This window comes from Vicugna pacos, chromosome 1, assembly GCF_048564905.1.
Source record: "Vicugna pacos chromosome 1, VicPac4, whole genome shotgun sequence".
Classification (NCBI taxonomy): Eukaryota; Metazoa; Chordata; class Mammalia; order Artiodactyla; family Camelidae; genus Vicugna; species Vicugna pacos.
The window spans coordinates 17,677,213-17,703,111 of record NC_132987.1 but is presented as its reverse complement, the minus strand read 5'-3'; the positions used below and the strand labels follow the sequence as shown (position 1 = coordinate 17,703,111).

At 35.4% G+C, this 25,899-nt stretch overlaps 1 protein-coding gene across 3 annotated transcripts in view; it reads right to left on the bottom strand.

Annotated features, from left to right (window-relative positions):
* ARMC8 (armadillo repeat containing 8) overlaps window positions 1–25,899 on the bottom strand; it is a 95,786-nt gene that overhangs the window by 34,084 nt on the left and 35,803 nt on the right. For all 3 annotated transcript variants that reach the window (XM_015249345.3, XM_006216055.4, XM_031678157.2), the window contains 7 exons: window positions 24,161–24,253; window positions 19,189–19,269; window positions 17,153–17,228; window positions 16,966–17,056; window positions 15,192–15,252; window positions 12,652–12,852; window positions 9,858–9,953 (listed from right to left, as the gene is read on the bottom strand). In XM_015249345.3, the coding sequence (XP_015104831.1) occupies window positions 9,858–9,953; window positions 12,652–12,852; window positions 15,192–15,252; window positions 16,966–17,056; window positions 17,153–17,228; window positions 19,189–19,269; window positions 24,161–24,253 (699 nt within the window). The remainder of the gene's footprint in view (window positions 1–9,857; window positions 9,954–12,651; window positions 12,853–15,191; window positions 15,253–16,965; window positions 17,057–17,152; window positions 17,229–19,188; window positions 19,270–24,160; window positions 24,254–25,899) is intronic.

Genomic DNA, 25,899 nt, shown 5'->3' with positions numbered 1-25,899 from the left:
CTTTTTTTTTTTCCTTAAAGATACATAGCTTCTCTTAGGACAGATCACTGATCAAAACGCTATATTCTGGAGTCTCAGTAAACATTTTACAAAGCATTTCTTCCGTTCTCTCAGTCTTCCATTACTCTCCACTCCCACATTCCTACCAAATTTCTCTAACACCACAATCTTGGAAGGCAAGGGGTTTGGGGAAATTACACGTCCTTTCAGCCAGAAAACTGAAAAACAAAACATCCTAAGAGTTGACCTACAGGGCCTACTTCTGGTCCTTTCTCTTGAAGGCACTGAACTGAAATTAACATCTAATAACCTGTCCTGCAGGTCTAAGCCTGGGAGCAGAATCATTTCACTTTAGGAGTGGAGAATGAAGAGGAGGGGGTTCTAATGGTAGGTGCATTTTTAAGCTTCCATATTTAATTCCTGCTCTTTAAAAAGCCTCTTTAAGTGGTATTTTGTAATTTCTACCTCAAGACCTTTTAATCTTCTTAATAGCTGGGTAACTTCACTTATGTTAAATGTTTAGAAGAAACACTCAAAGTTCTAAACTTTTCTACACTTTAAGGAAAAGTAGGAGAACTCTTTTGGCCTGACTTCTCCTAAAAACAAAATATAAAGACATTGTGTGAGAAATACTTACAATGTCTAAAAATAGATCAACACTTCCTCTAACAAAACAATATTTCTCCACATAAGAGTTCAATTTTTAAAGTTCAATCATTAGCTTAGTGGCAGAATAGAACCTGTTTAAACAGATGCTGAATTATACTCTTTTATTTTAGCACATAAATAAAACAGTTATAAATAACTATTCAAACAACAAACCAAAAACTTCCCCTCCATCTCTTACTGCTTTCCAGGGATCTGAATGATGCCCTGCCCCAAGAACTGTACAACACAATGGCCCTGCTCAGCCCTGACTCCTCTACACATGGTCGTGCATGCAACGGTCTTAACTATCCAACAGGCTGGCTGGCTGAATTCTAATGTCCAGACATAACACAATTTACTCAATAAATACAAGCACAGTATCTGCTATCTACCAGGTACCAATTCTATGGGGCTTACATTCTAGTTATGAACATTATAGCTAAAAGACCCAAGGATTTCAAAATGCTGCCTCAAGTTTAAATCTATCCCATAAGGAAGCTGTCTATAAAATAAAATTCTGAAACAGTACCTGTATGACATCATTAACTCTGGATGCTTCCTTTCTAGAACAGTAATTTACAGTGTAGTCACATCTAGACAGTGGCCTTAGAAAAACATTTCTAATCGATACAGAAGGAAAACAGATATGGCGATTTTTCATTTTGTGGGTCAAAATTTCTGAAACAACTTATCTTAATATTCTGGAAGGAAAGGGTGAGAATGCTTGTTGTAAACTTTATAGTAGACGGACTCTTCCAGACTCACTCATAATAGGCTTCAATTACAGCCTTATTTTAGTCATATCTGCGTGTACTGATCACGGCAAAACCGACTTTCAATGCAGGTAAGACTTTCTACACACACACAAGGCCCTGGGATTACTGCATAGCAATTTAGTGTCTCATTCCTTAGCTACTTTAAACTGTAAGCTCCCAAAGGGTACACACACCAGTCTTCTGCTTCATCCCTGGGCACACAGGAGGAGGTAGATTATAAGTGACAGATGAATAAATGGACATAATTAATGCAGCTCATCATCCACTTGGGACCAAAAACTACGAGAGAAAAAGACACATTTACTGAATCTGATGCTTTTAAACACCTAATACAAACTATTAAGTTCTCTGAATTCTCAGCATTTTCTTTTTCAACTATTTCAGGCTATAACATATCCTCCTGTGAAACTTCTTGCCATTCCACATCATGATTTGGCTCTAGTAATGGCATTTAACTTTATATGAGTAAAGTAATAAAATGGTTAACAGCATAGGTTTTGGAGTCAGAGAGACTGGGACATGATGTAGGGGCTGTCACTTATTAGCTGGGTGGTTTTGCCAAAAACTGCTTGTTTTCTGATCTGCAACAGCTAGCTATCTTCCAAGGCTGTGTACAGTTTAAGGGAGATAACGTGCTAATGCTTATTATTAGCACAGTGCCCACACATAGTAAGTGCTCAATAAATGGTAGTTTTGTTACATTAGGTTTCCCAAACAGACTCCCTCTTGATGTAAATATCTGAATTATAAGATTTTTACATGCCCCCACACCACCTAACAGTGCTTTGTAGAGCAAAGACTGAGGAGATATTTGCTTAATAAGGGAAAGCAAATATCTTTCTTTTTCTTAATTTTTAACTAGATCTTAATTTTTCTCTTTGGCATGGTGAAAAATCTTTATTCAGGCCATTCTGCTAATTAATACATAGAATCTAATAATGTTTCCAAACATATCCAAAATCCATAGTTATTATCCAATTTGTCCGGGGTCTGTGACATGCCAAAATCATTCAAATAAGGGGACCAACATGTAGGAAAAGAATCCAGTGACGATGTCATATTGTCAACACTTGATAATGCCTCTCTTTCAGGAACTCAGACAACTGACCTCCCTCTCCCCGGCTTCGGTAGGGCCCCACTTCTTTCTATAGCCTAGTACAAAGAGGCAAGTGGGAAATGAAGCTTCTTACCAAACTCATTTATGGTCATTTTTGTTTAGCTATGCAGCTTAGCACAGGGTGAGCAAACTTTTTCTGCAAAGGGCCAGATGGTAAATATTTTAGGCTTTGTGGGCCATATGACTGTGCAAACAACTACTCAACCTGCCACTGTAGTGCAAAACAGCCGTAGGCAGCGTAAAGCAAATCAACATGGCTGTATTCTAATAAAACTTCATAGACTTTTTGTCAATCATAGTCCATGGACACAAATTTGAATTTGATTTACTTTTCACATGTCAGGAAATTTTATTCTATTATTCTTCTTACGGTTCTCCCCCTCTTCCAACCATTTAAAAATGCAAAAACCATTTTAGCTCACAGGCTACAGAATTATTATATAGGCAGTGAGTACCCAGAGGATATAGTTTGCTGACTCCTGTGCTAGCATTTTAATCATAGGAAAGAGCATACCAATGATTCTGGTTCTTTATTACAAACTCAATCTTCTCAATGTCTACTATTCCACAAATATTATATCACCCCGAACATTTCATTCCTACCCAGATAGAATATTCTTGAAAATCCAACTAAGTCACTAATTTTAGCTCTACAGATCTAATACAGACCATATTTTAGCCCATTTCCTGGTTTATAAGACATGTGTCTTGATTATTAAACAATTAACAAAACAACCAATATGTACTTCCTATTTTAAAAAAACAAGAATTGTAATTCAATGATGTAAGCAACTACGATATCATAAATATAATACTCAATTTTATCTCTCCATTTAATGAAATTCTGAAACAAAAATTCATTACTTGATTTTATAAATACCTCTATTCTGCATATAGCATTATCACTCCCAGGTTTGCTTCTTTCAGTAAGCTGAAGGCCAAGGGTCTCAATACTGTGGGCAAGTGGCAAAACCTGGTCCTGTCATGGTGAACTCTTTAAAAATACTTACCATCATGAATCAATGCTGCAGAGTTCATTTAAAATTCTTTGGTAGATTAGCTTTCAGACGACAACTAACAATTTAACCACAGATTGAGTCAAGGAATTCTGAATGAATTTGTTGTTATTTGGTAGCAGAACCAAGTCCTGAAGGGTGCTACTTCTGTGGTACCATCGAAAACCTTCAAAAATATTCCAGGCATTTGTTTCAACACATAGGCTAAGGCTTAGAAATAATTCTTCGCATCTGCCTGATATCATGGCAGAGACAAACACAGAATTTTGACAGTGTACCTTTTAAATAACCATTTAGAATTATTGAACTTTGCAAAATATTTAAATATGTAACTTCATGGTACAAATACGCCATTACACAGACCAACTAGTAATAAAATCATGCTATAATAAATGATAAAAATGTTCAAAGTGAGGTATTTATCAAGTTTCTGAGAGAGCAGAAAGACATTAAGAAAAACTGACCTAAATTTACAAATACATTTTAAAATCGTATAACTTCAAAAATATAGGAAATTTACGTTTGTCCAAAATTTGAACACATGTATTTGGGATACAATTTCATATGAATAGTGACTGGAGAAATGACATCTGTAGTAACCACTGACAGTAATATTAGATAACCAAAGTTAGACAGAATTTGGCCTCGCTTTTCTCAAGACAACTACTACCTATGATTTTAACCAACATACTGACTTATATTGTACGTTCTAATTAACTCTAAGAAAAGCAAAATTATATTTTGTGCCTCAGAGGGCATGCTACAGCAACAAAAAGTTTTGAAAATGAGTATTTTAAATACATTTTAAAGTATAATTGTAAGAGTAAGAAGACATTTTGTCATTAAATACAGATAAACTAAAGAAAGAGCCTATGCTTCTGAAATATAAGTATTCTTTTGACTAGAATGAATAACAAATAGTCTTGGAAATTTATAGCATAAAATCACTGCCTTCACTTTAAACCTCTTTTATTTATACCCCAACATTGTTCGGATTTTCTCCTAATGCACTTAAAAATATGTATCTATTTTGAATCTTCCAATGAAGCCTTTTAAGATATTCTAATAAATGCTTCCATTTATTGAGCACCTACAGGCACCATGATAAATATTTTAAATACATTATCTCATCCTCACAATGTCCTTGCAAATATAACTTTCTTTGCTAAGAAGAAGAGGGTAGAAGAAAAATTCTCATTCTTCTTTCTTTTCCTTTTAAATTTTTTTTCTGCCTATACCACTCAAAAAAAATTGTTCAGTAAAAAAAAAAAATTGTTCAATTTAAAAAGAAAAAACATCCTACCCTTGGCTACCTTCTTCACATATGTTATGTAAAAACCACTGTGACTAGATGGCATTTTCCCCCCAATGGAACAAAAAGTTAAGATTTTATGTTTTAAATTCTTGAAGATATAAAATAAAAGGCACTTAGAAAACATTAAAAATGACAAAAATATTAAGTTAGTAATTTCCAAATTGATTCAAAGATAGCTCCACTGATACCACTATGTTCATTTTAACTGGTTTCAAATAATTCTTTGAGCCCCTAGCAAATTCTTACTGGCTATTCCTTTTTTCTGACATACTGAGGTTTTATTATAAATGCTGAGTATTAAGGCTATGTCTTTATTGCTCTTTATCTCATCTTACTATTTACCCCTTCCCTCCACCCTCTTGACAATGTTCATACAACGTAGGCAGTTCAGTCTATGTAGAACTGAATTAAATTACTGGCCTTTATTAATTATGATTTTCATAAAAATCTGAGATTCATTAGTTGGGAATATAATACTTTATACAGGTGTATATCACTTTACAGAATAGTTGATTCCGGAGACTTGGGCTAATTTCTATAAACCAAATCATACTTTTATCCTCAGGGGAAAAAAACTGGTCCAGATTCACACTGGTGAATGCTATACATTTTTAAAAATCACACATTTAGAAAGGAAAAAAATGAAGAAATAATTTCAAAGTTAAACAAGTACCATACCACAAAATATGTTCTCTTTGTCCTATATCAGAGTGAGTAGAAGACACATCCTTGGGACTGTCTGCCTCTTGAAAATGGGAACTTCCTGCATTTTCTCTATGCTAAGTATAGTGAAACTCCTTGTCTATATGATCAGATACATAAAGTTCCTCTATTTTAAATCTCCTCTCTTCATATACCTGCAGAATTGCTAGTAAAGTTATGAAAGTTCTTAATGCAGAGAGGTCCGTATGTAACACCATTAACGGTGCTTAACAACACAATTTTGCAATATGATTCATTTATCCATTTGTCCATGCATTTTTTTCATTCACCCATTCATTCTTCAAATATTTATTAAATGCCAACTATGCATCCAATAGTACTGTAGATGCTGGGAATACAGTGAGGAACAAAACATTAAAAAAAATCCCTGCCCTCATGGAGCTTACATTCTAGTTCTTCAAAAGGGATATCCAGCTAAAACATAAGTACTCAAAGTCCAAGAGGAAAGCTTTTTGAAAGGCTCCATTAGTCAGGTATCTCAAAGGAGCGAAGACTACAATAAGTACTACACTTAACATTTGTAATGTGTTTTATTTTTTAACATCCTATTCAATTTATTAATTTGCGCGCCCCGTGCCCATCCCTGTGCTACTTCACCACCGAGCGTTATTTATATTTAATACTTCCAATTTTCCTCCATTTACATTTTCTAACTATTTCTAATAAATTCTACAAGTTCCTTGAAGATAGTAAAAGAAAGACAATCTTTTTAAATTTCCAACCTAACTGATGATCAACAGGTGGCAAGAAAGTGACGGTCTCTATAAAAGCAACTCTTTGCTATAAAACAATCGGCTGCACAACTAAGGGTTGTTTGCCACTGCTGTCCCTGCACAACTTAACCAGCTGACTGGGGTTTTAACTGGGATGCCACTACTTGAAATAATTTGTTGGTTATCTTAACTTCTTTCTTTTTTACTGTCCCATTAACTGAATGTATGCTTCCTAGTCAGCTTTAATATACTGGTAAAGGCTATCATCAGAAACTAGGCTGTCCCTATGGCAGAGATGACAGCTAGTTTTTAACCTGGCATTGCCGTCACTTCAGTTACTGCTAATGTGCTCCAGATCCTTCTTTCACCGAGCTCTCAATTCCTACCTCTGCCCTTGCTTTCCCTAATCAAAATCCTTGAATTATTCTAAGTTTAATATAGCCAGGCCACATCTGTTGTCAAGCTGAGTGGTCCTTCATCTTTTCTTGGGCTTCTTCTCCCTCTTCATGTCACAGCCAATGGTAATGTTTTCCACTCTCACCGCAGGGCTCTTTCCACCCTCTTTCACTGACAGGACACCACAGGAAATCAGGTAATTTGTAGGTCACAGAGTGTTATGTCACAAAGTGATAAAGGACGCCAAGCTAGGAATTAGGATACCAACTTTGTCTGCACAAAAGGATACAGAAAGATCCAGGTATATTAAAGGAAATGTCACTCTGTGTATGATTTCTGCATCTTCATTTCTATATTTATCTCTCTGTATTCATGTAACAATATTTACTGAGTGCTTATTAGGTTCCAGGGACCGTTATATAGTTGGTTTCTTTTAATGGGAACACATCAACACTGCCTCAAAGCAGGAGTGATAAATCTCTGACCTACAGGTCATATTCAGTCTTCAGCTTAATTTTGTGTGGCCCAGAGAGAAGGTATCAAGAAATGAAATCACAGCAGACCTTCAGACGTCTTTAGAAGCAATAGGATAGAGAAACACATAATTCTATAAGGAGAAAAGGCCTGTTTCTTTCTCCTTCACTGCTGTGTATACCCCTCACTGTCTCCATCTCTTTGCTTTAGTTTTCTCTTCTTTATCCTGCCTCATTTCCTTAACTGGTCAGAATAGGGCAATGGGATATATGTTATTTCCTGCATTTATTGAATTACATTCCCATTTTCAATTTAAAAGGCAGGCCATCTGAACATTTCATATTTTTATCCTGAAACAAACAAAAAGCCTTTTTGTTGCTTCTGTTTGGTGAGGGCTTGGGTAGAGGGGGTGGGAGTGGGGTGGAAATACGTCTATAGTCCTTGAAATATCTTTCAGAGATTCTCCACTCATTAACTCAGTAAACTGAAATTCCATCTCAGCAAGTATAAAAACTGCATTAAAAAATAAAACAATAATAACATTGTAATTCAAGAATCTAAACCAGAAAAAAAAAAGAAAGAAATACAATCAAAGTTCATAAGGCATAAGTGTAAAAGGTAAATAAATATTTCATGGAGAAAGTAAATTAAAATCTACCCAAATAATTATTTCAACAAAAAATAGAATGGAAATAAATGCATTCAAAGGAAGAGTTATCATTTATCATCATTTATACACTGAAAATAAGAATTCTCCACTCCTAAGAATCATTTTCATGCAGATTTTATCACAAAATTACTTTATATTTTCCATTTTACAATTTCTCTCTTCAGCAGTTGCTATGAACTGTAAATTATTCACTTAATTTCCCAGAAATTAAATATCTTCCTAAAAACCCTACATAATCCCCATTACATAAGAATATCACAGTATCTTTTCTTCAGCACACACAAAAAAACTATAAATTATAACTTATTCTTTATTTGTTATACTTCTACAGAAATTATCAGGATTTAGCCTTACCAGGAAATTATACATAAATACAAGTTTTAATAGACTACTGGATCATCAGACTGTTACGTTGCAAGTATTTCTAGAACACGATATCACAAATTAAAGTCATTAATTCCAAAACAATAGTTTATTAACAAAAAAGTACAAAGAAGTACAAATGGACATCCTATTTCCCCCCATTATGGTCCATCTATCTATCTCCCTTTCAGTCCATGGCAAGCCTTCTTGAGCTAAAAGAATGGGTAAAATACTTCTCTTTCCAATGGGCCCTAATAACCATCCCCAAACAAATTATTACGTATTTAAGTTATACAGTCCATGTCAAGTTTTTAAAAATGTTTTATCTACATGAGTTGCCATAAAAGCCTCTTCCCTTGCAATACACCATGTACCTGAACTAAACGGGACATCAATGTCAGCATCTATAACTCATGTTCAGACATTGGGAATATCATAGCACTAGTACGTGTGCCTTGAAGTAACAGTTTACAAATGAAAGCTCAATGGTGTCAAAAAAGATTTCCATAGATATTCACTAAAACAATTCAAGTCAAAAACATCTTGTTAACTGAACTAAATTGAGGTACATGGAAAACATTCAGCGTAGTTGTGTTTTCTGCACTGATTTTAAAACAAAGCTACTTACATACCTAATCTTACTGCTATCAGTTTCAATTTTCTTCTAGAATGGTTCCATTTATTTCAATAAACCTGCAGTTAATTCCATACTTCTCTCTCTACAAGCCCAAAGTACTTCTCCAAATCATATTAAAATTCTAATACTTTGTGCTTTCTCTCACAGGGCTCCTTAAAATACCAATATAGGATGGGGAGATTTAGTAAATTGCCAGGTTCAGTAAATAACGCACAATTTGCTCTTTCTGCTATGGCTCACCAAGACAGAACATGAATTAATTTACTGATGTTCCTAAAAGCCTTGTGTATAATTTATTAGATTATACATATTTTTGAGTGGTAAGCTCCAGCCTTTTGGTTTGTGGAGGAAGCCAAATCAGAGCTTACCACTATACCTTACTCCCTGCTTAGAACTATTCTCATACAGAACATGAGCTCAGTGTTGGACTAGGCTGTAGTAACATAAGGTGCTATACCAGTGATACATATTTTGGAGCTGGAAAATTCAGATGACCACTCACTAAACATAAAATCATTATTCCACAAAGATTTTATTCACATCAATCTTGCACAGTAGCAAAAAAAAATCAAAACATAACTAAGCCACATATCAAAGAACAATATACAATAGAGATTTGAATTTCTCAATGGCATTGGAAAGTATTTTCATAAATAACATTTACAATTCTAGTGTTAGGTCTTTCAAGGTGTCTGAAGCTTCACAGTGCTAGAATTGATTTTTATCAGAACACATGCAAAAAATGTGCAACATAATAATCCATATTAATGACACAAAAAAGCACGCCAGTTATTTGTCATTCCAGCACGGCCATGCCACTCTATGTTCTAAAAACAAACAAACGACCCCCAAATCCGGGTCCCATTCATTCTTCAATTATGCCTTTAGTCACTCTGTTTTATTATAGTCAAACAGTCACTGTTAGTGCTCTTCACCACGATTTTCAGGTTGATGTCACTCCCTGCCTGCTGGCTGTCAGGACTGGGGGACGCCCCTCTCCCAGACTCACCTTCTTCCGGATGTCTTCATCGTTTGCTCCGAGAGAGGCATAGAGCTTGAATGCAGCCTGGCGAAGTTCGTGAGCATGCTTTAAGTCATGATCAAGCTATGGGAGGGGAAAAAAAAGGTAAGTTCCAACCTATCCCATGATTAAATTTTCAAAAAAACTAATTGAGTTGATGTGTGTTTGTGTCAATGTGTCCTGGAATTCCTGCAGTCTGCTTCTGTCTAAAAGTGAACACCACAACATCTGACACCGGTATATGAAAAACCTTTGTGAACCTTTGAGCCCTAAAAATTCAGTGTTTTGAGATGGTAGCTTTAGCGGCACCGATGCTTGCTTGTCCCAGCTCTCTGAAATGGTCTCCCCCAAATCAAGGCACACTCGGGCCTTTCGAGCCCTAGGATATAGCTGATAACTAGAGTGCTATTGCAACAATATTTAGAAAGTTTTCCCAAACATTAAGGTTAGTGCTAGCCAAATTTCAGCATTTAAAAAGCTTTTAGAAACAGGGAAATTTTTGTGAAAATCCTTAATAAACAAGAGATCATGGTAATCATTATTATCTATTATGGCTATCGAAGAATTATGTTCAGAGGGGGCTTTTTTTTGGGATAAATTCATTAAAATTACTTACTGGTAAACAATTAATGCTATCTTTCCATAGCATTAACTGGCTTTCTCAGTTAACAACTCTTCCATATACCTGATTTATCACCAAACTACCATAAAAATAAAAGAGAAGCATATTCCCAGGATACTTCTAGTGACTAAATACAAACCAGTAAATACACAAGGCATATCAGTAAAGTAAATAATTTTATAACTAAGAGATACAACTTGCTTATCTAAATGATGACAACTTTTTCCAAATGAGTTGCCTTGGAAAGGTTTACCCTTACACAAAGACATAGGTGTTGTTCAGAATACTATGACACCCTCTTTTGAGAATTCCTAAAGAGTTGAGTGGCATACTAGCAAGAAAACCCTGCCAATTATATATCTTCATCAACTAAGAGAGTTTTAAGTTAAATGTCACTGGTGTGTGAAGATGGGGAAATCCAGCTGGGTAACATCATTTAGAGTAACAACAACAAAAATACCACAGTAAAAACACTGAAACTCAATTGGGGTGGTTCTTAAGGCAATTCTTAAGAGAAGCTTCAAAAATACTGTGGTCAAAGCAGCACTGACGGATAATGGGAAGAAACTCCCAATACACAACACTCGCTTTCACGTGTAAGTTCTAAAGTATCTCTTCTTATGTCTTAACTACTTTCTAGTCACATCATATATTAGAATATTGACTTGGACTAATATATCATGAAAATCACACATTTATTAACATGTAAAAATTCCTCTCTTATGGGTCTAGTACCTATACTTGTGGGAAACCACTGGATAATCCATCATCAAAAATAAAGATGACAAAATAAACTAATATTCAAATCCAGGAGATAATTTTTAAAAATTATTATTCCAGTTTTACTGTGGGGAAAAAAGTGGAAAAATCCTAATGTAAGGAATAATCTATATACTAGTTAAATGATTTGCACATGCATGGGCTAGAAGTTCTTATAACCATGTTTCCTCACTCTCATGTCCATCAAAGTGTCCTATTTGCCTTGATGGGACAGTCAACTAAGGATGCTCATGAGGCCATAGTTAGGACTTGCTCATTTATCTTTGGACTGTGAGGTACTATGTTAGTGTGAGTGAGTTGCCAGAGGGAAAACAGACAAGGCAAGTGGTTCAATATAACCCATCACTTCTACTGGAAAAATACTACTGAGGAAAGAGCAGGCACAGAACTTTAATACAGAAAGAGCAGTGTACATTAACACAAATATCAGTGAAGATTATTTTAGGTACTGTCTGAGTCAGAGAAAAGGTATACCCTTAATAGTTCGTTTGCTTGGTTTTTTTCAGTGTTAAATGCCCAATGAACAGCTGCCTACCAGATGAAGTTTTCTAGAACTCGGGTATGGGAGAGGTCAAGACAACAGTTCAAAAAATTTTACCATTGAGAATAGCGGCATCATAAAAATACAGTCACATTTGTGAAACAGAATTGGTTACTAAATAGAAGGCAATGCTCTCACTACCATGACTTCCTTAAATAAATTTTCTCTAATAGAGTATTTATCTCTCATGATTAGAGAAATGAATATGACAAACAGGTTGAGCAAAACGAAACCAAAAGGAATATCTATCTGTTCTAAGGAATTTCTATTTTGAGAAAAAGTTAGCACAATTTGGTCCCTGATGGTCTCAAGCTGGAAGTTAAATGGTGCTTTAGCTGTCAATAGCAGACACAAAGCACAGTATGAAACTGCAGAAAGGAAAGAGAAGATGGCAAAAATTAGGGGGAAAAAGGTAGCAAAAGAAAAAGACAGTGGTGGAGAGTAAAATAAGGCCACTCAGTCACTTGGAAGAAAACATTACTCCTGATCCAAAGAATGAGAACATAGCAACAGAGATGATTCTGGGACCTTGAATAGGATTAGATGATGTTAATATAATGTCAATAACCAGCTTAGAGACCCCACTATTTTGAGGATAATTGGGAATTAGGGATGCAATTTTCTTCTTTTCTGATTACCTCCTTCCTAAAAAACTTCTGACAATAAACATAAAATAAACTGGATTCATAAACACATAAAGCAACATCACCTATGTTACCAAAGGTAAAAGATTCCTTTATTTAAAAGGACTTTGAACTGTAATTATCAATTGGTTCAAAGTGGTGAACAGTAAGAAAATCAATCCCTCTTAAGCTGCTAAAAATGAAAAGAGAACATACCCTTTTAATATCAGTGATGGCACTCACTGAGCTGGGATACTTGAAATAGTCAGCAAGCATGGCAATGAGGTGATCAGTAATGCTCGCGATTCTCTGTAGCTCAACATCTGGTTCAATCAGATAGGCAAGTGTCTCAGCTCCTTCTACTCTCTCCTCTAGTAATCTCTCTTTGCTGCACATTCGAACCAAGCAAGGCAATGTCTGTAAGGCAATGAAATTAATTATTTGCTTTTTGGTAAAGGCAAAAAGCATGATGGAGATCATATGGTTGAATCAACCCAATGGTTTTTACTGGGAGTCATGTGTGTGAACAAATGTTTCAATAAAGACTTTCAGAGGACAAAAGGTTTCTTTGAGGAATGCAAAAACAAACAAAATTCAGTGCATATTAATCACTTATGCTGGCACACTATAATCATACAATCAAAGCACATTAATACAAACTCCAATTAGGCTTTTTGTAATTTATAAGACTGAAGTTTATTATACAACCTTACAAAAGACATTTAAAAATCCCTAATAAATCATTTCTGATGTTTCTGCCCTGTTTATATATTAATTTGATATATTAATAAATATATACTAATATTAAAAGACACCCAAAAGTTAAATCAGGAATGATTTTGCCTTAGAAAAAGTATGCTATTTTTTCCTTAATGAGTGATATGGCTAGGATGACTTTTAATTTTTGTTTAGAGATTAATACCTACAGTTGCAAAAACAAAATACACCTTTAAAAATTCAGTCATCTTACCATTACTCAGATTCCACCAGTTCTATAATCCAAGTGAAATGCATCAATCACAGTTCCTAGGTTCTCCAAATAACTCCCTACAATGACTGTGAAATCTACTAATCCAATTTTACTTCTGAGGTCCTTCAAAAATCTTGGCACTGATCTTCGTAATTTATCCACATTAGGTTCTCAATAAAAATATCCCATATATTTATATTTCTAAGGCTGATGAATTCACTTTAAAGGATAATGTGGAAATAGAAACTGAAATGTTAGACTTACAGGAAGCCTTCCTCAACTACCAGTCAACCATGCCTTGTTCTTTTCTAAGTTCTTATTATTGTTTTACCACAGAGTTTAGCACTTTACTGTTCAGTATTGATTTCCTATCAGGCTGTTTCAGACTTTAAAATACACCCTAGGTTTCCAAGGAGAAAGCCTTATTCTTATTTTCCTTTGAACAGTTACCAACATTTATCAATACCATGAATTCATGGATTATTGAATTTAAAGCTCACAACTACTATATAAAGAAGATACCATTAACCTAGTTTGGCAATGAGAAAGAAAAGGAGGGGCAGAGCAGTTAAGTAAGGGCACGGAAGCCCTTAGTACTCTGTGCAGTGCTGTTTACTTAGGGCCCTCAGATCTCATTAAATGAATTGTCTTGCTTCACCAAAGACTAAAGGAAACATTAATCTTCTTAATGTTCTTTTACCCTTGGGTTCATTTTGAACACTGATAATGAGAGAGCTCATATTCATAAAATGACACACTATCTGAAGTCTGGGAGGGTTATTCCTCCAGCTTTGTTCTTTTTCTTCAGTATTGCTTTGGCAATTCTGGGTCTTTTGTGATCCCATAGAAATTTTAGGATTATTTGTTCTAGTTCTGTGAAAAATGTCCTGGGTAACTTGATAGGGATCGCATCAAATCTGTAGATAGCTTTGGGCAGTATGACCACTTTAACAATATTAATTCTTTCAATCCAAGAGTATGGGATTTCTTTGCAATTCTTTAAATCATCTTTAATTTCCTTAATCAATGTTTTGTAGTTCTCCACATGTAAGTCTTTCACCTCCTTCATAAAACGACACACTATCATTTATACTTGTTCTGTTCTTTATAACTAATGAGATGCTTAATGTATTTAATATATTGCTATTCTCACAATACCCTATGGAATTATTGCTTTCCAGTTAACTACGAGTCTGAAGCACCAAAAGGATAAAGGATGTGCCCAAGGCTACTAACCCAGTCAGTGGTGGAAGTGCTAAAACCAGAATCCAGTCCTTAAGACTTTTAGGGCTAGTCTTTTATCTGGGTTTTTCTGAATTTCAGTTGCATTTGATACATCACAATAATGAAGACTGTTTTCATGTGTTATTTACTTATTCTTTCTCATTATGCCTTTTGATTATCTGCCATGAAGGTGATAAAAGTCTTTGTTAGTGAACTGCTTGCCTACAAAATTGTTGCAAACTTAATGAAAATCAAGGACTAATGTATATTTTCATTTAACTTGAATTTTACATATTTTTACAATTTTTACATCCTCCTAATTACCATAAAAATGAAAAGGTTTGAAAAGGAAAGCGTTATTTACTTTGACTTTAAAAACACATTTAAAACCAATTTTTTAAAACTACATCATCCCACTGAAAAGCATGCTGTTTTAATATTATTTCATGGTATGCACATATACTACAGTGATAAATGTGTAAAAAGAAACAGGAATATCAATATTTATATTCAACACTTGTATGACTGGGTAATTTCATATTTTTAGAAAGAATCAGCTCACCTTTAGTACAATACAGTTGTCATCTGTCCGAATTGCTCCAGCTCTACACATGTAAGTTAAACTGGAATAAGATGGCAGAGAGTAAGTTTTTGCTTGTTTTTTAAAGCTTTAAACAAAACAAAACAAAACAACTCTGCTTGTCTTTAACATTTTATGGGGGAAAAGAAGACAACACTCACTTATCTTAAGGGAGAAGGTTTAGCCACTCCCTTATCTGAGGTTCTGTTAATTTAACAGTCAAAGAAAACTATCTAATACATGCAGACAGTAAGCCAGATATTTTTTTAAATACCTACAAAATTGTTTCAAAAATACATGGCTGAATGAATAAGTAAACGTTAAAGCAGTGAGTAAGTAAATGTGCTGGGCACATTGGAGTTCTTTATAGACTTTTCTCTGTACTTTTTTATGTTTGAAATTTTCCACAATAAAAAGGAAAAAAATTAAAAATAATATATAAAGTTAACAAAATATCTAAGTTTAAATGAAGTTAATTTGGGATATTCTAACTCCAATAACAGCAGAAGTATCGCAGAAGAAGGATTTAACTTACAACACTTATAGCTATCACTAAGATAAGTATTCAGAGGTTACTAGCAGTGGCTTTCAGAATTAGCCACTGATTTGGTTCTCCTGAAAAGCAATTTACTTTCACAATTATATCTAGCTTTGAATAAGAATAAGTATGCTTGTGCGGAGAGCCCTTTGTCCTGGGACATGGGGTGTGGCCGGAAAGGCGGCCGCCCCCTCGCCCATCACGCACCACATGTTCAGTTTGTGGGGAATCTGGTGCTAAACCATTCCTAGACGACCTGCTTCCAGGTCGGGGTTTCTAATGTAGCAGAGCAGCTCCCTCGCTACGATCTACTGAAAGTCAGCCCTCAACACAAGGGTTTGTAAAAGAAGAGAAAAAAGAAAAAAAGATAATAGCAAAAAAAGATGGGGGGGGGAATAAAATTGCTTTGTACTCCATAAGCAGGTACTGAACATTAAGCAATTACAAAACTTAAATTAATGAGAATTTCCTTTTTCAAAGATTCCTTCAGACAAAAAGCAGACAAACAAAAAATACAAATAACATTAAAAAAAAAAAAGCAAACAATCATGATGCATGAGTGATTCACTGACAATTCCTCATTCTGGTCAAAATATTAGAGAGCCACAACTTCTTACATGGTGAAACTAAACCATTCATTTAGCACAGAGCCTTACACAACAGGTGCCAAACCTATCTGGAAATGTAGTGACAATTATAGAATTAATATGTATTGAATGCTTACGTGAGCCAGGAACTGTGTCAATAAGAACTTTACATAACTTTCTTATAAACAGTCATGTCTGTATAAGCAATCTTTGTTTTTCTAAAGATAAGGAAGTCACATTCTCTGAAATCATGACTTGGTTATCAACTTCCATTAATTCTCACTATTTCTATATCTTTATATTTTCCTGGCATAATACTTAGCATAATATATATGTTGGTTAAATCTGATTTAATTCTGTATTATTTCAACTGAAATACAAAGAGAAGGGAATGTTACGAAGCAATTTTCTGTAGTCTTAGATGTTACAAGAGAGTCCTTCTGCACAGTACTAGTAGTAAACTGAGTACAAAACTCACATCCATTTAAGAAAAGATGACATAATCCCATGATGTTCAAATTTCAAAATCCCCAACAAGATGGGAATTGAAAGTGAGCTAATTAGGCTGTCCAAAATATTCTACGATATCGATAAAGCACTGTCTTTGGTCCCACATTGTCTTGACTTTTACCATTTTGCTGATGTGAGCTGCATCTCAATAGGCTTATCCCTCTGCAACATCTTCACAAAAATTTGTGGTAACAATTCTCCATCAACCAAAACTGGAAATCAAACAAACAACAAAGATTAAGGAATTCTTTAAATCTACAAAGTTCATAAATTAAATCATGTAGGTGCCACTGAAAGTTCCAGCCTACCATTTACCAGAGTCATCGATACCTGGGGATTTTCAAAAGCTAAAACTGAGAAGCATTTCAGTGCTTGCATTCGAACCTGTAAAAATAAGTGAACAAACAAAGCGTTTATTTTAGTTTTGCAAATAGAAATTTCAATGTCTCAGAATCTAAACTCTTCTGAAAAAATAACTATTTAAATCTGCTTTAAGTACTAAAGGAAGGACTCAAGGGAATAAAAATAAGACGTGTATGTCTGAAGAGTATAGTAAGTTAAAATTAATTATAAAAAGTTAAAATTAATTTTGAAGTAACAGAAAAGAAAAAACAGTGAAGTAGCAACTAAAACTGAACTAGATAAATTCCTAATCAAATTTAAAAGAACACTGTAAAAAATACAATGTTGGTGAGGCAAAGGAAATATAATAATAATTAATTACCAATTGCCTTTCAAGTGGGACATTTCTTCTTCCCAAATTATAAACCAGAGAACTGAAGAGAAGACAAAAAAAAAAAAGAGTACTCTCATAGTTGTGAATGGGATGGGGATGGGGGGGTGGGGAAAGAAAACAAGAGAGGAAAGAAAGTTACAATAAAAATTTGAAAGGGACTAATTTAACTTTTGAAATACCTATGAGCTGTGCTACTGTTCCTCAAAACTAGGTGACTGGTCTGGGATGATACCAAAGGCCCAATCTCTTGACCACATACAACACATTTTATAGTTTGCAGGGGCTCCTATGAGAGCTGTTATTTTTCATTCTGTTCAGTTTTCACCAGATGAGCTAACCGTCGCTTCCAAGCCTGAGTCTATATATGATGTTCCCATGTGGAGCCTGAGATCAGCAGCACAGGTGGCTGAGGTGTGAAGAAGCCCTGTCCCTCACTTGGGCAGTGCTCTGCAGCATGAGCACCTGTCCACGGGCGGAACCTGCAATATGTTAATGAGACTGTGACAGTGGAGTAAACCTTGGCAAGAGTAATGTTACCAAAACCTTTTCCCTTTCACTGTTATTTGTCATTGTAGATAAAGAAGTCTGGTGTGGAAAAGAAAAGAAAGAAATGGAGGAAGAACTGGGGGAATTAATGAAGCTAGAGGAGAAGAGGGGCAGTAAATGGCCACCCCAGCAACTGTTTCCTGATATGCAAGTGCTGACTGGTCTCAGCCTCCATGTGGTACAGAGCAGAGGAAGCAGCTCTCAGTACACATTTCCTTCCCTTGCTTCTGGCTAGTTTCAAGCTGGTACCATTCCCTATTTCCATCCTTGTGAGATCTTCACCAAGACCTAACTCTGGATGTCTGAGGTAGGGAAAATATACGTATTAGCAGGCCATACCTGCAATAAAGCTAAAGACCAAAAGATCAGTACAAATGGACAGAGGACAAAAATGATTGCTTCTCTGCTCTACAGGAAATTTCTGGCACACTTAGTTCTAATGTGACACAATAAAGACAATGTCCCAATATTTGCTACAACTGTCCAATTGGACAATAATGAAATGACTAAGTTTTAACCTATGTCTGACGGTATATCATGATACTGCTTACCTATATATAAAAGATGGCAAAGAAATTTAATTAACAAGTCTGAAAACCCTTGACTTTTTAAACTCAAAATACAAAATAGAACACATTTTAAATGTTGATGTATGTGTGGGTACATGGTATAAGTTTGAGTCACTGTGGCTAAATAAAGGTTTCAAATAGGAAATCCAAAGTCTTTCCTGATACAGTAAGCCATTGCTCCTACATACTTCAAGGCACGAAGCTTTGGCACTGACACCTTACCAGAAGAGACTAATGATCCAGGTAAAAATCAATAGCAACTTATACCACAACCATATCCTGGGGAAAAAAAAAATTGAAAGGCCAGGGTTTTTCTTTTTTTCAAAAGAGCATTCCATCGATATAACAGTGCCCCATAACACTTACTGACATACTACTCTTGATCACAGTGTATCTATCAAAGAAGCAATAAAATATGTGGGCCTCTTTCTAGAGCAAGACTCTAGAAACCAAAAATAAAGTATAAAAATGGCCATAATTTTTAACATCTTACTTTATAAGATACTGAGGTTAGTAGGTGAGCAATATTCTGAACTGCACCATGGTTAAATAAAATTGTTTGATGATCTGGACCCTGTAAGAAAAGAGAATATAATAGTACATTAAGAAGAGTAATGATTCATTCCAATAAAACATTTACTTAAATGTAGAAAACCATATTCACTACACTGTAGAATTCTGTTACCCTTCTCGTGTGCAAATCCATCCCCCCAAAGCAGATAGACACTGTTCTTAGTCCTGCAAAGGGCAGCCACGTCTTACCTCTCATCCCAGTTCTACGGAAGTGCTGCCTCCTTACTTCCTCAAAATAAGAAGGGGGCACAGAAGCGTTCCCAGCATAGGCCCTTTGCAATTCTTAAAGAAGCACACCATCACAGCAACAGAGGCACTCCGAACTCTGCATTTAACGTGCACACCCTTACCCAATGCCCGCAGGAGACAGTATAGTCATTCCTACAACTTAAGACTCATGACCTAGTCAGGGGACCCCAACAACCAATTAACTGCTAGAGGAACTAGACCAGAACCTAAACTGTCTGAACATATCCGGGAGGTTTGAGTAGTGAGAAACACAACACTCTATAACTGAGAGGTAAACATGTTTTAGTTCTCCATCTCTCTCATTTCTCTTCTTAAAATTATCACTTCTTAGAGTAAGAAGGTGAAGTAGTAGGAAAATTCAGGTATTTTATTTTTCATCAACTCTTGTTTTCTACTAATCAATTTACTAAAGATCTTCAGTGGCACAAGCTAAAGATTAATGCCAGGCTTCAAATTTGCCATTACTTATTCATTTCTTTTATGTCCACTCATCCACTCAAAGTCAGTTAAAGCCAAAGCAAGGATGGTACTTCATGCTTATCATTATCTAGAAGAGAAAAATGTACTGCTGAATGGTAGGCTACCTGTCTGGGTTCACCAGAAGAAATCAGGTCCTACTTCAGAAAAACAGCTCTCAAACCAGCTTCTCGAACTATTTAGTCAAGTTACAACTATCTTGCAGATACTCATTCCTTCTTAAACCAAAATATCCATCATTTGACGTAGGGATATTAGGATTCATACTTCTGAATGTTAAAACAGCCATATTCTATTTTATAAGTAACAATCCCCTAAACATCTTACACACTATTAAAAGAGTTCTTCAAAAAAAATTCAGCAATTTCTCTCTTACTTTTCTTTACATTTTAAAAATTTAGGTATAGTTGTTTTAAAATTGAAGTCTATAAATTTTCTAACTTCTAATTTCTTATTTTTAACCACTATATAATATTCCAGTTTACTCAAACCCCAATTATATATTTTAGATAGTTTCTAGTATCTCACAATTATAAACAACATTTTGCTGAACATTATTAACAACATGCATCTCAGGGCAGATCCTTAGAGTATGAGGACAAATTTCCAGAAAACAATTGCTTGATGTATTTATCACTACATATCCGTCCAGAATAGTGCAAACTTGCTTTTATAATGACTGAAAAAACTGACGTTCTCAGGGCACAGGTTTGAACTGTGCTGTCTTCCTACCTCATCCTCATCCATGCATCTGCAATTATAATTATAGGTATTACTTACTGGGGTACTTGCTATGTGCTGGATATTGCTCTAAATGCTTTACTTGAATTGTCTCATTTGAAACATAGGAGTTTCTGGCTTATTCATTATAAGGATAGTGGTGGAGAATGTAATGGAGGAGCTAAGGAAAAGAAGGGTCTCCTAAGAATCTGACTGATTTTTTTTCTTACCTATTAATAAGCACGTAACTAGAATAAATTAGGAAGATGAGCCCCAATTAGCCTTGGCCAAGGTTCTTTTTTTGCCTTTCTTATAAATTTTAACATTCTAATTTAAATACTGGTAATGTTTAGCAGAATAGCTGAATAGAGAGGTGGCTGCCTCCACCCCTGTACCTCACTCTTCTTCCACCTCTGTATTCAGCCAATCCCTTCTCCTGCCTTGAGGTGACCTAATACTAACAGATTAATTTATATTCTTCAAGACGGTTTATATGTATACAAATACGTAAGTATATTCTTTCCCCCTGTTTTAACACAAATGGTAGAATAATACTATACATATAATACTATACACAAATACTATATACATACTATAGAATACACATTATATATGAGTATACATATGTGTGTGTGTGTGTGTGTGTGTGTGTGTGTATGGCTCTAAACCTTTTATTTTCTTTATAATACAACTCAGTGATCATTCATATCAGTACATAAAGAGGTTTCTCATTTCTTTTTTGGCCTTAATCCATTGTATGAATGTCCCATGCTTTAACTAGTACCCTACAGTCAGACACTAGATTGTTTTCAGTCTTGGAGCTATGTTTGTAAATGATGGTGAAGCACAATGCAATTCTTTGTATATAACAGTTCCCCACCGCTTACAAGATATCGGACTTTTTTCTCCCTCACGTTCTTTGCCCAAAGATAGCAGCAAATGTTTGTTACAAAAGAAGCTCTTCTTCCTCTCTGTGGTTGTACATAGGATTGTGTAAAACTAACTGCAAGGAAAAATCTAGTGGCTAAACCAACTTAAGAGGAGGAACAACTGTTCCACTCTTAACAAGTCTCCTTTAGTTTCTCCAAATCGACCTGCATGAACCTGGGGTAGTGAAGCAGCGTGCACAGGGCAGGAAGCATAGAAGCCTTCGTGATCTGAAACTCCAAAAGACAGGTCTCAGAAATTTGAGTAACTGCTTAAAAAGTGGCAACAATTTAGAAGTTAGATTTCCAGTTAATATTACTAGCCTTTTATTGATCCTTAGTAAATCAGGGAGAGAATTTCAAAAATATAATTATGATTAGCTTATAACACAAATGCTCTAGTAATTTTTTTCTGTCTCCCCTTCCCAAAGTATGCAAATTTATTTAATATTGATACCAGTATATGCAAGTTTGTAAATGAGTCTTAAAATGCTGTTATTAATTTTATTTTGGGCCTATATGTAAACTAACCAATACGAAAATAAAAGGTTTTAATAATTAAATACAGAGATCATCAGTCTGTGGTTTTTAAAAATCCATGTTGTTGGTGTATCAATAGGGAAATTAATGTTGCATTTTAGGCTATTACTATTGTCTCTGGGTTTAAAAACGCTCTAATGTTTCCTGAGATCTATTGTATCTCAGAACACTTAAAGTGGATCATTTAATTACAGTGGCAAATGCTAATTATCAGGCTAAAGGAAAGCAGAGTTCAGGTGACTTTCTCTGATAACATCTTTGTTCTGTTAGTGGCATGAGGGTGCCTGTAAATTCTTGTTCAGGATATGTTGCTCTCCAGCAAAAGAACCAGTGATTTAATAGTATTCTTTCATCTATGATTTCAGCTAAAACAGCACTGAGAAGCTTCAGATGAGTAAGCCTAAAAATGTCGGGAAATTTCTGATGTGAAATTCTAAAAACTACATGGGTAACTTCAGAAATGGGATTATTCAAATGTCTGATAATTTAACACAATAATTTGACATGTAGTAGTTAAGCCTCCAGGTCCAATTTTTACTGCCTTTTGGGATTGCTGTGATCATGAATAGTAGATGCTGTGCTCTCAAGCAGTCGGGTACAGATGCTATAAGATTTTTAATGAGGCACAGAGCTCTGGAGTATCCTTCTCCACCTATCTGCCAGGGCTGGCGATAAGATATCGCTTAATGTTGGAAAATTCTAGACTCTTATTACTTCAACTCATTTTTAATAAATGAATTGCAATGAAATTGTTCTTTTCTCAAAGCTTTTCTTTACCCTCCTCAAAAGGTTAAGAAATTGACACCCCTGGTCCTGTGTGTTGGCTTCCACATTGTCAAAGCAATCCAGGGAGAGAAACTGCAAAGACTTTTGACAAAAATCTTAAATTCTGGATGTCTTAAATAGAGTGGAACAGGCTGTGACAATCAGCTAGGATTTGGAAGGGGGTTTAAAGGTTTAAGTTATAATCTATAGATACTTCTGAAACCAAGTGATTTAATTTATATTTGGGAAACTGTTCTAAAATAGCATAAATCTGTGATCTTCCTAGTTTAGTATGCAGTTGTTCACTTTTCCTTCTTTCCTATAGTTCCCCAAACGCCTCACTTTATATTTGTAATTATAAATGACAGGTATATGATTTCAGGTCCTGAAAAATGTATAATCAGAAGATAAACAATCATTTGGTTAAAAGTTAGCAAATCATGGCTATCAAAAGAGTACACTCAATATATAAACTGTGAAGCAAAATAAGTAGCACTGCAGAGCATTCTTCAGTTTAGGTTCAGGCACTTTTAATAACCGAAATTTCTCTTATTTCTCCTTATATGAGATCACTTAAAACAATTTCCAACAGTGTGCAACCTGAGGGTGTAGGGAAAGTCATGACCACACACGGCTGGTCGGAGTGTAAAACTATATAACCTCTACGTAAGACATGTGGTAAAATTACAAATGCTCACACTCTTTGACTCAGCAATTCTGTTTTTTATAAAATGTCTTACATACAACATATTGACTACAGCACTTTTTTGAAGTAAGACTGGAAACAAGCTAAATGTCTGACAACAGAAGACTGGTTAAATAAATTATTATACACCTATACAATAAAATACTGTATGCCTGTTTACAAAAAGAATGAGGAAGCTCCTTATGTACTGATATGGAATATCTTTCAAGAGGTTAAGTAGGGGGAGGCGGGTATAGCTCAGTGGTAAAGTGCATGCCTAGCATGCACAAGGTCCTGGGTTCAATCCTCAGTACCTCCACTTAAAAAAAAAAAAAGGTTAAGTGAAAACTGCAAGATGCAAAACAGTATGGATGGTATGCTACCATTTGTGTCCAAAAGAGGAGGGGGGATATATACATTAGATCTGCTTATATATGTATAGATTAGCTCTAGGAGGATGCCCAAAGGAGGTAATCTCCTGAGGGCACGTAAGATTTTATACTACAGAGAACATTTATTCTGGTTCTTACTTTACAACAGTGGGAGAAGATCTGACAGATGTACTCCTGGGTGTAGCGGGACCTGCTAAGCAGTGCCATGAGGTGCGGTATCACCGTAGCATCCTGAAGTCAAAGGGAAGAAGAGCATAGCAACAAGGAACTTAGACAAGGGGAGCACCTCTAATAAGTATTTTCCATGAGCTAGTAAGCCTCTTATCCTAATGACAGTAAATTAAGTCTCTTCAAGGAACACAGCAACACAAAAGCAACACGGACATCAGAACTATTAGGAAAAGGACAAGGAAAGGGGTTTCAATTTTATCCTTGACAACAAAATACAAAAACATGAAATTCTCAATTTCTCTCCCATAAACAGCCTACATCCCCACAATAAAAAAAAAAAATTTCAGTAAGACCTGACATAAATCTATTCTGAGACCAAAATGTGACATAATTAATAAGATATATAATAATACATAATTTCTAAGGAAGAATTACTGTATTAAGATAAAACTTGATAATTTTGATTTGAGATGTTATGATAAGTATCAGTAACAGATTAACATTCATAATAACCATAGTTAGCTAGTTTCAGTCTTCACAAAACAACTTATAAAATAGCAACTTCTCACTTATAGCCCACTCTCTGCCTACTACTGATACTTAGCAACATACATGATGATATACAAGAAGAGAGAAGAATCTACCCAGCCTGCTGCAGGGCTCTCCAAAAATGTCCTTTTTCTTAGAGTACAAAAAGAATTAAACGTTGAAAGGATATCTGGCTTGAACCACAGACAGAATAGGAGACAGCTCAAGCCCCCTGGTCAATGCTGTCACAGATCCTATAGCGATGCCTCTCATGTATGAATGTGTATGTAAATTCTCAGGGGATTTTCTTTATGTACAGCTTCTGATTCTGTAGGTTTGGAGTAGGACCTAAGATCCTGCATTCTAACTAGCTCCCAAATGATGGCTGATGCTGGTCCACAGACCACACTCTGACAAAAGACAACAGAGGGCAAGGAAAGAAAGTTAAAAGAATACCACTGTTGGGATAAACAAGATTTGGGGTTTTCCTTAGAAAGAAAAGAAAGCCCAGGATACATAAAAGCTAAGTCGGAAAACAGAAGGCTGTTGATTGCCTATAAGTAGAATCTTTTCCCCTTGCTTGTTAGTGTAACTCTGTTATCACAAGTAGTTTAAAAACAAAATGAAAACCTCAAAAAACTTCAAAGAAAGTCAGCTACCAAATGCATAAAAGAAGAGACGAGAATGTAAAGTACACATCTATTTTACAGATGGGGAGGAGCAGGGATGACAACAGTGGTTCCACTGACAGAAGACAGGGAAGTATAGGTTGCAGCTAGGAGAGAAGAGGCAATTGAGAGGAAGATAAAAAAGCCTCTATCAGGCTCCTGAAACTACTTTTACCTCCCTCCTTTCCTCTATTGCTCTCTCATCTCTCAGTTTTCCTGTTACAACAGCCCTTACTCCATTTCTTCACATTTGACCCTTTCTGCCAATTGTGTTATGTATCTGCAGTATATATCTGCAGTTTGTGACTGATTAAATGATGCAAAGAACAGTTACAAAATTTCTCCAGTCACCTATCTGATAAACAGGATTTCAAACTAGACATCCTGCCCTCTTCAACAGGACTCTGCTGTCTTTAGTTTGGTGCCTGGGTTGCTGTGGCAGCCAGCCTGTACATAATCCAACTCACAAATGTCAGCTAACTACACTGAAATATTATGCCCTGTCATTAT